Source organism: Symphalangus syndactylus, chromosome X, assembly GCF_028878055.3.
Source record: "Symphalangus syndactylus isolate Jambi chromosome X, NHGRI_mSymSyn1-v2.1_pri, whole genome shotgun sequence".
Classification (NCBI taxonomy): Eukaryota; Metazoa; Chordata; class Mammalia; order Primates; family Hylobatidae; genus Symphalangus; species Symphalangus syndactylus.
In genome coordinates this window covers 17,711,662-17,724,324 of record NC_072447.2, presented here as the reverse complement: position 1 = coordinate 17,724,324, position 12,663 = coordinate 17,711,662, and the positions used below count along the sequence as shown (strand labels likewise).

The 12,663-nt window shown below is 42.5% G+C and overlaps 1 protein-coding gene across 2 annotated transcripts in view; it reads left to right on the top strand.

The window, feature by feature from the left end:
- The window catches only part of PRKX (protein kinase cAMP-dependent X-linked catalytic subunit), a 110,304-nt gene that overhangs the window by 58,084 nt on the left and 39,557 nt on the right, over positions 1–12,663 (top strand). For both annotated transcript variants that reach the window (XM_055267609.2, XM_055267610.2), the window contains exon 3: positions 1,960–2,223. In XM_055267609.2, the coding sequence (XP_055123584.1) occupies positions 1,960–2,223 (264 nt within the window). The remainder of the gene's footprint in view (positions 1–1,959; positions 2,224–12,663) is intronic.

Below are 12,663 nucleotides of genomic sequence, written 5' to 3'. Positions count from 1 at the left end.
TGTCCTCATCTCCTCTTCTTAGGACTCCAGTCCTGTTGGAATAGGGCCCATTCTAGTGACCACGTTTTACCGTAATCACCTGTTTACATGCCCTGTCTCCAAATACAGTCACATTCTGAGGTCCTGAGGGTTTGGACTTCAACATGTGGATATTGGGAGGACACAGTTCAGCCCATAGCACACTGTTGGCTGGTTTATTATGAGACCATGATATTTACTATTCATTCATCCCAAGACAATGAGACCTTTTACCCATGTCCCAGGATACACATATCTTAACATCTGCTGTTGTCTGAATATGTCCCTTCCAAATTCATATATTGAGACAGTAACCCCCAAAGCTGTGGAATTAAAAGGTGGAGCGTTGGGGGAAGTGATTAGATCGTGAGGGTGAAGCCGCTGAACAGGACCAGTGCCCTCGGTGTAGGGGCCTGAGGGAGCCTGTTTCCCCTTGGTCTATGGGAGGACACAGCGAGAAGGGCCTTTGAATGGGCCCTTACCATGCAGTTAATCAGCAGGCGCCCCGACCTCGGACTTCCAGCCTCCAGAACTGAGGGGAATACATTTTTCTTATTTGTAAGGCCCCTTAGTATATGGTATTTTTGTGATAGCAGCCAGAATGGACTAAGACAACATCTGTGTAACATCTGTGGAACTTGTACTTTAATATCCATCTATATGCTTATCCCAGTATCTGATTATACACCTCTTAACATCTACACACATCTTAGCATCTACCTATACTGATGAATTACACCTTTCTATATGCAGACCTCAGCACCTGTCTATACCTATAGAGTCACATCTACACACACGCATATCCTAACATCTGTCTGTATGTACACCTTAGCATCTATCACATATATTAGCATCTATCTACACCTACATATTAACATCTACTTCCACCTATATCCTAATATCTGTCTGCATCCACAGAGCAACACCAGTCTACATTCGTCTACACCCATATCCTAACATCTCTCTATACCTCTGTTAATATCTATCTACGTTCATATTCTAACATCTGTCTTTACGTGTCTATTAACATCTCTCTACACCCATATCCTACTATCCATCTACACCCATATTGTAACATCTGTCTCTTCCTATATGTTTAACATCTCTCTACACCATATTCTAACATCTATGTCCATATATTAACCTCTGTCTACACCCGTATCCTGACATCCATCTACACCCATACTGTAACATCTATACGTATAGATATCATCTGTCTTCACCTATATTGTAACATTGATCTCTATCCGCATTCTAACGTCTGCCTACATCCATATCCTAACATCTATACCTACATATTAACATCTGTCTACACCTATATTCCAACATTTATCTATCTGTATTTTATTTGTCTACACCCATCCATTAACACCTGTCTACACTCATAATCTAACATCCATCTGCACCCATATATTAACACCTGTCTACATCCATCTACACCCATATATTAACACCTGTCTACATCCATCTACACCCATATCCTAACATCTCTCTATACCTACATATTAACATCTGTCTACACCTGTATTCCAACACTTATCTATATCCATATTGTAATATCTGTCTACACCCATATCCTAACATCTATCTATAACTACATATTAACATCTTTCTACACCTGTATGCTCACATATATCTATATGCATATTTAATACCATATGGTAACACTGTTTACACGCATGTGTCAGCCCTGATGTACACTCATATCCTAACGTGTCTCTGAGCACATCGTAACATCTGTGTGTGCGTGCATTCGAACACCTATCGGTACCCATATATTAACATGCATCTTTACCCATGTGCTGATATCTGTGTGCTCCATGTCCCGACATCTGTCCCCAGCTCTTACTGTCTGTCTGTACACACATTTTGGCATCTAGCTGCATCTGTACCCCAACACCCAGCTGACGGCGTACCCCCTGCCCCGCCTTGTCCCCGCAGGTTCTGGACGTGGCATGACGAGCGCTTCCTCTACATGCTCATGGAATACGTGCCGGGCGGCGAGCTCTTCAGCTGCCTGCGCACCCGGGGGCGCTTCTCCAGCACCACGGGGCTCTTCTACGCTGCGGAGATCATCTGTGCCATCGAGTACCTGCACTCCAAGGAGATCGTCTACAGGGACTTGAAGCCGGAGAACATCCTGCTGGATCGGGATGGCCACATCAAGCTCACGGACTTTGGGTTCGCCAAGAAGCTGGTAGACAGGTAAGAGGAGCGTGAACTCCGATGGGATCTGTGCTGCTTGGCAATGAGAAAGGCGGTGGTAGTTGTGGCAGGTCAGGCAGGGAAAGATTGGGAACCAGAGTTTAACTCTCATGTGTGGGAGACACTGGCAACCAGGGATGAGAGAGCCAGGTTGACCCACGGCTCGTTTGAGGTGGGCTGCGATTGCTGGCAAAGAGCCGGTGGGCAGGAAGTCAGTCTCCCTCACCGGCACCGTGGAGGAAATCAGAACACCACATTTCCACTATGCATCTGAAATGATGAGGAAATGAGTCATATCCAAGTTTGAATTGCCCTGACTATAAAATAGATCTGCACCGAATAGGATACAATGTATCTTAAAATTAAATGCCAGGTGCTGTGGCTCACACCTGTAATCCCAGCACTTTGGGACACCGAGGTGGGAGAATCATTCGAGCCGAGGAGTTTGAGACCACTGTGGACAACCTAGTGAGACCCCATCTCTACAGAAATATATATATTTTTAAAAAAGTTGATTATAGTGGTGGATCCCTGTAGTCCCAGCTACTTGGGAGGCTGAGGTGGGAGGATTATTTGAGCCCTGGAAGTTGAGGCCACAGTGAGCTGTGATCGTACCACTGCACTTCAGCCTGGGTGAAAGAGCAAGATCCTGTCTCAAAACAAAACAAAACAAAACAAAAAATTGAATATTCCACACACACCTGCTCACACACACGCGCACTTATTTTTTTCTGTTATCTATATTTCTATTATGTATATATATATTTCCACTATATATGTATATTAAATAGAAATATATATAATACTATATTATTTCATATAACATATAGTATATTTTATGTACATACATAGTATTATATATGTATAGTGTTTATTATACTATATATTATATAGTATACTATGTCTATGATATAGTATATAGGTATACTATATATTATAATATATAACATATATTATATAGCATACCTATATCATACTATATCATACATATTACTATACTCTCTATATAGTACATATTATATATTACACGTACTATATATAATATATATTATATAGTATACCTATATCATACTATATCATATGTATGATATTATATGTGTTTCTTTTCTGGAAACACACTCACAGACACACCCCAAAACAATGTTTGAACAAACATCTGGGCACCCCACGGCCCATCAACAGATGAAACGAACCATCACATGTTGTCTCACCCAGTGTGGGCTGCACTAACACACACTCATAGACTGGGCAGCCTCAACAGCAGACATTCATGGCTCACAGCTCTGGAGGCTGAAAGTCCAAGATCAAGATGCAACAGATTCTGTACCTGGAGGGAACCCGCTTCCTGGTTCGTAGACGACGCCTTCTCGCTGTGTCCTCACATGGTGGAAGGGGCGAGAGGGCTCTCTGGGGCCCCTTTTGTAACGGCACTCATCCCATTCATGACACTCCACCTTCGTGACCTCATCACCTCCCAAAGGCCGCACCTCCTAGTCCTATCACTTTGGGGGTGATGATTTCAACATAGGAATTTGGTGGGGCGGGGGGCACACATATTCAGCTTATAATACATGTATATGTAGTTTTTTTCCATGATTGGATTCATTTCACCAGTCTGTCATGACAAAAGACCACACACTGGGCATTTTAAAGAATAGACCTTTTCCTCTCACTGTCATGGAGGCTAAGGTCTGAGATCCAGGTGTGGGCAGGGCTGGTTCCTCCTGAAGCCTCTCTCCTTGGCTTGGAGATGCTGTCTTCTCCCTGTGTCCTCACAGGATTGTCCCTCTGTGCATGTCTGTATCCTCATCTCCTCTTCTTATGAGGACACCAGTCCTGTTGGATCAGGACCCACCCTGGTGACCTCGTTTTACCTTAATGACCTTTTTAAAGACGCTTTTTCCCATATAGTCACATTCTGAAGTTCTGGGGGTTAGGACTGCAGCACGTAAGGTTTAAAGGATACATTTCAGCCTGGAACAATTATATATAGATATGTTTCCATACACACACATACTCCATTGAGGAGAAAACAGTTATCCTTTTTTGTTTGTTTTTTTTTGTTTTTTTTGGTTTTTTTTTTGAGACGAAGTCTGGCTCTGTCGTCCAGGCTGGAGTGCAGTGGCACAATCTCGGCTCACTGCAACCTCCGCCTCCCAGATTCAAGTGATTCTCCTGCCTCAGCCTCCCAAGTAGCTGGGATTACAGGTGCCCGCCACCACACCTGGCTAACGTTTTTTTTTTTTTTTTTTTTTTGAGATGGAGTCTGGCTGTGTCACCCAGGCTGGAGTACAGTGGCATGATCTCAGCTCACTGCAACTCCGCCTCCCGAGTTCACGCCATTCTTCTGCCTCAGCCTCCCGAGTAGCTGGGACTACAGGTGCCCGCCACCACACCCAGCTAATTTTTTGTATTTTTAGTAGAGAGGGGGTTTCACTGTGTTAGCCAGGATGGTCTCAATCTCCTGACCTCGTGATCCGCCCACCTCGGCCTCCCAAAGTGCTGGGATTACAGGTGTGAACCACCACACCCGGCCCCAGTATGTAGTCTTTTATCTCTCACCCACCTCCCACCGTTTCCCCCAAGTCCTTGAAGTCCGTTGTATGGTTCTTATGCCTCAGCGTCCTCATAGCTTAGTTCCCAATGGATCTTTAATTTACATTCATAAAATCAACAGTCATAAAAAGTAAATTCACACTCCCAAGCTGCTGAAAAATACTCAGAAAGATTTTTGGTAACTACACTGAGTGTCAGTTTTTCAATTAGATTAAATTAATTAAAGTAGAATTAGATAATGACATCAGTTCCTTGGTAGACAAACTACATTTCAAATACCCAGGATTGCACATGGCTATTGGCTTCTGTCTTGGTCAGGCAAGCCTAGAAAATACATCTTATGTTTCCATATTCTTTGATGTGGTGGGGTTGGGTAAGGTGATAATTACAGTAATTATACTCCTGACGTTGTAAAACCGTCTGCATTTTGAGAAACTTGATGTGGGGGCAGTTTTACACTAAATGACTCTCTTCTCTGGCAGCTTTTAGAAAAGGGCTCTCCTAGGAAAATTTTATGATGCATTTAAATTCGATCTGATTTTCCCCTATAGTACTTCTTGTATTACATTTCCAAAAATAAGGCACATGGAAATTAGGTGCATTTTACATGGAGTAGGAAAGACGCAGGGATTTTTAAAAATACTGATTTATAGCATCTGTGCTGCCCTCTCTTGGCAGCACACGGTATATTAGTAAATTCTTTTAAAGTCATTTTATTTGCAAGTCTAATTCAAAGAAAACAGAGATAAAATATTTCATATATTCACTTGTTTATAAGTTTGACAAACCATGTTACTGTCTAGTTAATTCATGATGTCTATTTAAATGGACGAAGATGGTTTAGTATATAACATGCAGCAATTATTTTACTTAATGAACATGTGAAAATCTTAGAAAATGCCTCATTACCATCTTGATAGATTGCTTTTGCAAAGAACTGCATCTTCCTCTGTATGGGTAGTGTAGCTTCTGGAAACTTTTTTTGTGGGGGCTTTTTTCTCCTTTTTTTTTTTGACCGTCATTGTAACGAAGCATCTCTCTTCTGGCCCGGCCCCAGGGAAGTTGTGTTCATGGGGGCAAATACATGGCCCTGCCTCTGATTCAGGATTCAAACAGTGCATGTGTCTTTTGAATAAAACTTAAATTCACCACTGTATCGCGGACCACTACAGAATAGATGGAACTAAACAGGGAGGCCTCATCTTGAATAACCTTTTTTTTTTTTTTTTTTTTTTTTTTTTTAAGACAGGGTCTTACTTCTTACTCTGTCACTCAGGCTGGAGTGCAGTGGTGGGATCTTGGCTCACTGCAATCTTGGCCTCCTGGGCTCAAGTGATCCTCCCATTTCAGCCTCCCAAGTAGCTGGGATTACAGGCATGTACCACCACACCTGGCTAATTTTTGTATTTTTAGTAGAGACCTGGTTTCACCATGTTGCCCAGGCTGGTCTTGAACAGCTGGCCTCAAGTGATCCACCTGCCTCGACCTTCCAAAGCATTGGGATTACAGGTGTGAGTCACCGCGCCCAGCCTTGAATAACATTTTTGAATGTATCCCAGAAAGAAGTCTGTTTCTCATTTTTCTCTTATAGCATGGGCTAAAAACATACTTAAGCATGCTGTAATGTAATCTACTCAGTACATGAATTTCTTTCTTTGTTTTTTGTTTCTTTTTTGAGACAGGGTCTCACTCTGTCACCCAGGCTGGAGTGCAGTGGTGCAACCATGGCTCACCGCAGCCTCGAACTCCCAGGCTCAAGCAATCCTCCTGTCTCTCAGCCTCCCAAGTAGCTGAGACTACAGGCTTGCATCACCATGCCTGGCTAATTTTTTGATTTTTTGTAGAGACAGGGTGTCACTATGTTTCCAGGGCTGGTCTTGAACTCCTAAACTGAAGCAGTCCTCCAACCTTGTCCTCCCAAAGTTTTGGGATTACAGGCGGGAGCTACGGTACTCAGCCTCTCCCTCCCTTCCTTCCTTCCTTCCTCCCTCCCTCCCTCCCTTTCTTCCTCCCTCCCTCCCTCCCTTTCTTCCTCCCTTCCTCCCTCCCTCCCTCCCTTTCTTCCTCCCTCCCTCCCTTCCTTCCTCGCCTCCCCTCCCCTCCCATTCCTTCCCCTTCCCCTCCCATTCTTTCCCCTTCCCCTCCCATTCTTTCCCCTTCCCTCCCCTCCCCTCCTCTACCCTCCCCTCCCCTCCTCTACCCCTCCCCTCCCCTCGCAACCCTGTTAACTGAATGACTTGTGCCCTACTTATTTTAAACCTCTGCTCTTGGTGACTTGATTTCTGACTTTCCTAGGTTGTCAGTATGTTCAGATGGTGTTCTTTTGTGACTTGCGTTCACCAGGCTCTTGTTTTCTAGCAGCAATTTTACGTTTGTATTTTAAATATTTTGCACACACACTTTATGTTATCTAGATAGCTCCACTAAAAGATTTGGTGGCAAAGTAGAATTATTTCTGGTTTTATGAAATGGTCAAAATAAAATACTGATGTGTTTAATTTGATTTTATAATTCAAATGCATAACACAAGCATCCCTTACCTGAAATACTTCAGAATTGTTTTGGATTTTAGATTTTTTTCAGACTGTGGAATATTTGAATGACACTTACCTGTGAGCATCCCTAATTTGAAAACCTGAAATCCAAGATGCTCCAGTGAGCATTTCCTTTGCGCTGTGAGCCTCATGTCGGTGCTGGGAAATGTATTGACTTTTGGAGCATTTGGGATTTCAGATTTGGATTAAAGATGCTCAACCTTTATACATCTGTCTTTAAACCATAACGGATGGTTTTCTTTCTCTGCAACAGCTCTTTTTTGTTTGTTTTTGTTTTTTTGTGTTTCTTTTGAGACAGGGTCCCACTATGTTGGCCAGGATCGTCTTGAACTCCTGGCCTCAAGCAGTCCTCCCACCTTGGCCTCCCAAAGTGCCAGGATGGTAGCCGTGAACCACCATGCCAGGTGCAACAGCTCTTTCCTAGTTCCTCTGTTGTAGCATTTTAAATCCAGATGTTACATTGATTACTGTCCTCTGGATTTTTATTTCTAGCCTTATAGGGATAACATTGAACCTAGTCTTTCAAAATTACTACTTAGCCCTTTCACACACACACACACACACACACACAGGAGTAGAGAGAGTAATTCATGTTGAAACCTTATGGGCCCATCACCCAGCTTCGATTGTTATCAAAGCTTTGTGACTTTGTTTTTTTTCTCTTTGCCCATTTGTTTCTTGAGTTATTTAAAAGCAGGTGCACTTTATCCTATCTTTAACAGATAGCTCCCTTTAAAAAAGAACTTCAGTGCCATTATCACATCTGACAAAACTATTTAAAAAAAAAACAAAACCCAGCCTGGGTAACATAGCAAGACCTCGTCTTTACAAAACATCAAAACAAAACAATTAGCCTTGCGTAGGTTAAATCCAGCCCCCTATGTGTCTGTTAATAAAGTTTTATTGGAACACAGTCACATCTTGGGGGCTTTTGAGCTACAGTAGCAGAGCTGGATATTTGTAACAGAGACCATATGATTCACAAGGCCTAAAATATTTGCCGTCTGGCTCTTTACAGAAAATATTTGCCCACCCCTGAGCCAGGCCATTTGCTTTGTGAACTGGTTAAAATTGTCTAGGAGCTCTGTCTGTGCAGTGGAATATTATTTGGCCATGAAAAGGAATATAATTCTGACACATTCTACACGTTGATAAACCTTGAAAACATGATATTGGATGAAATAAGCCAGACCAAAAAGGTCTCATATTGTGTGATCCTATTTGTAGGAGGGCCCTAGATTCTTCCAAATCATAGGGACAGAAAGTAGAATGGTGGGTGCCAGGGGCCGGGGAGGTGCAGGGAAGGGGGAGATGCTGTTTAATGAGGACGGAGTTTCCGTTTAGAATGATGAAGAAGTTCCAGCAGTGGACGGTGCGGAGGGTTGAACACCAAGGTTAATGGACTTCCCACCACCGAACTATACAATTAAAAATGCTTAAAATGGAAAATTCTATGCTGTGTGTATTTTACCACATTAGAAAATCATACATATAAAATCATAATTATGTATGTAATTATAAATAACTATATAATTGTAATATTTACACATAAATAATATATCCTACATTAAATTTATATATTTAAATATATTTATCTCTTTAATATATTAAATATTTTAGTATATTCATATATAAATTTAATACATAAAGATATTAATGTAATGTGTTAATTACTAATATAACATAATGTATGTATATATTAATATACTAATACATTCCAATTATAATTATATATTAAATAAATATAATGTAATTTTTAGTTAAACAATTATATTTAAAAAATAATTTAATACAATTATATAACAAATGGATACAATTTTATATTTAATATTACATATTTAATTTTATAATTATAAACATGGCTACCAAATAATTATATGTGCTCATAAATTATGGTATAAATATGTTTAGAAAGTTATATGTAGCTATAATTATACATTATTATCCATAGCTTTATATATAATTTTATAAATATATATTTATTTTTAAAATTTAAATTTATATATTAGTATGTGTTACACATTTACTGTTTAGATTATAAGTTCAAATTTAAACATATACATTTATAAATACATAATTGTTTTATATATATTTCATAACACCAGAAAAGTCTTTCTAGTTACTTTAGACCTTTTCCCCTGGCTTCTTACTTGGAGTATTTAATGGAAATCAAGGAGGGCCTGAGATGTTGAGTCTGTTTGCAGTCGGTGTTGGTACTTTCCCTTGAGCCCCTTTTAATTTTGCTGTAGCTCATACTAGGAGGTGGATATTACTGTGCCGAGGTTGGTGACAGGCACCCTTCTCCCTGCTGATCAGTGGTGTCTAGGAGCCATTGTCACCGAGGAAACTCCTCCCAGGGCCTGGGCTGGCCATCGGAAGCTGTCCCATGCTCGCAGACACGCACCTTCTCCCTTCACGGGCCTGAAATTCTTAACTGTTTGTCCCCATCAGACAGTTCTGGGAACTGTGATTGTGTCCCCATAAAAAAAAAGATGACAAAATCTTCCCTTTTTATGAAAAACCCCACACCCTGCTGCTTTATTGCAACCCAAGATCCTATAAGCAAAGGCAATGTAGTATTTTCACCATGAGTACTGAGCTAACATCTATTTCCTGCATTACCAAACCCAGACAAAACACTGGCTCATACTTTTCTGATAAAAAGGGAGAAAATGCATTTGTATCTGTAATCAGGTGTAAAAGCTCTCATCAGCTGTGCTTCCTCCTGAGCCCCACCATGCCCCTGTTAGCTGAGTGACACACTCACCATGTCATAAAGCCATGACGAGAGACAGAAAGTGAGGCTGGTGATGCCACCTGCTAGGACGTAAGAGGGACTGGACTGAAACTCAGCTTGCAGATGTCATCCGTTTCTCTCTGTCTCTCTTTTTTTTCTTTTTCTTTTTTTTGAGACGCAGTCTCACTCTGTTGCCCAGGCTGGAGTGCAGTGGTGCGATCTTGGCTCACTGCAACCTCTGCCACCCAGGTTCAAGTGATTCTCCTGCCTCAGCCTCTTGAGTAGCTGGGATTACAGGCGCCTGCCACCGCGCCCAACTAATTTTTGTAGTTTTTAGTAGAGACAGAGTTTCACCATCTTGGCCAGGCTGGTCTTGAACTCCTGACCTTGTGATCCACTTGCCTCAGCCTCCCAAAGTGCTGGGATTATAGGCATGAACCACCGTGCCTGGCCTCTTTTTCTCTTTTTATTGTGGTAAAATACACTTAAAATGTACCATCGTAACCATCTTTATTAACTTTTTATATTTCAGGACAGGGTCCTCCTCTGTCAGCCAGGCTGGAGTGCAGTGGTACGATCATGGCCCACTGCAGCTTCCAACTCCTGGGCTGAAGCAATCCTCCTCCCTCAGCCTCCTGAGTACCTGAGACTAGAGGTGTGAGCCACCATGACTGGCTAATTTTTAAATATTTTTGTACAGACAGGGTCTTGCTATGTTGCCTTGGCTGGTCTGGAACTCTGAGGCTCAAGTGATCCTTCCACCTTGGCCTCCCAAATCGTTGAGATTATAGGCATGAGCCACTGTACCCAGCCCATTTGAACCATCTTGCCGTGCACAATTCAGTGGCATTTATTGCATTTACCATGTCGTGCAACCATCACCTCTCTCTAGTTCCAGAACATTTTCATGATCCCGAAAGAGAACCTGTACCTGTTAAGCGATTATTCCACATCCTAAGCCAGGATGATCTCGTCTTAACTTGATTGCAGCTACAAAGATCCTGTTTGCACATAAGGTCCCACTCACAAATACCGGGGTTTAGGACTTTGGGGGGTGCACATTTCAACCAGTGCAGGTGTGGCGGAAGGCGTGGGTGTTAAGAACACAGGAGTCATTGGATATCTGTACTTTATAGAGAATCCTGTCCTTAGCTCTGTTTCTCCTTCGTTAACATGGCTTCCTCCCTCCCCTCCCCCTGGCCATAGTGAAACTAAGAACAGTGAGAAAACTGAGAACAGCAGTTCTCTTTTGGGTAGAACCTTCCTTCTACCCAAAAGCCAGGTGAGCAAAAGGAGATAGGAACAGGGAAGTGGATAATTCACTGCCCAGACCAGTGGTTTCGACGTAACACTCAGGCTGTCTCATCTCAGATTCACGCAGTCGACATCGCTCCATAGCAGCGTATGTCTCTTTGTACATCTAGCTAGGCACTGGGGCTTTTTGCAGGAAGGAGTGACTCTAATGGGGCAGAAGTCTTCCTGAGGCAAGTTAGAAACTGGAAACTTATACAACCTCAGGTGTGTGTCCTTACCCTAACACGGAGCCAAAAACAGCCTCATCTTTCAAAAGGTAAGTGGAGAAGTTGCAGCTAATGCCTGTAGCATGACCTGTGGCCTCTACCTGGGCTTCATATCAGCTAAGATCTAGGCTTTTAGCTACTTTCAGGCCACTTTGGATGGGCTAGAAAGGTGGAAATACAAAACTAGCAGGCCAATAAGTCGCTCATCTTGCAGAATGACAGAAGTGTCGTGCATTGAAGCAGCCAGGGTGTACTTGGAGTTGATTCAGCTGCTGGGCAAGGCAGGGGAGAGCGTGTTTCTAAAATAGTGCGCATTGTACTTTCCATTTGTAGACTTAATTCTAATGAGTGAGACGCACTTAACAGGACCACAAGGTGGTCCCTGTTCCATACTTAGATCTAACCTGCAGATAGAGAGTAAGTCCCTTCCACATTCTTCCGTGGGAAGAGAACTCAATTTCTCTCCTTGTCTTCTTTCCTGGTTTCCTGACTTATATCTGCTAGATCCTGCAGTAATTTTTTTTTTTTTTTTGAGACAGTGTCTCACTCTGTTGCCCAGGCTGGGGTACAGTGACACTATCATGCTCCCTGCAGCGTTGACCTCCTGGGCTCAAGTGATCCTCCCATCACAGCCTCCCGACTAGCTGAGACTACAAGTGCACTTCAGCACACCTGGCTTTTTTTTTTTTTTTTTGTAAAGGAGTGGTGGTCTTCCTATATTGTCCAAACTGGTCTGAAACTCCTAGCCTCAAGCAATGCTCCTGCCTCAACCTCCCAAAGTACTAAGATTACAGGTGTGAACTACCATGCCTGACCTTGTGGTACTTTTATTTCATGGATGGCCGACAGAATTTGAAATTTGGATGGCAGCCCCAGTTTGTTGTTATCCCCAGGGCTTATAGATTAATGTGGAAAAGTCTATGGTCTGGAAAGAGGTGGGGTGTGGAGGTGTGCTGGGGAAGGGAAGGGAAGATAACAGTAACAACATTTCGGGTGGGTTCCCGCAAGCAGGAAGCTGAGGAGCTGAAGCCAAGATACGTGCCCACACCACTGCAAACAGGGCGGACTCAGG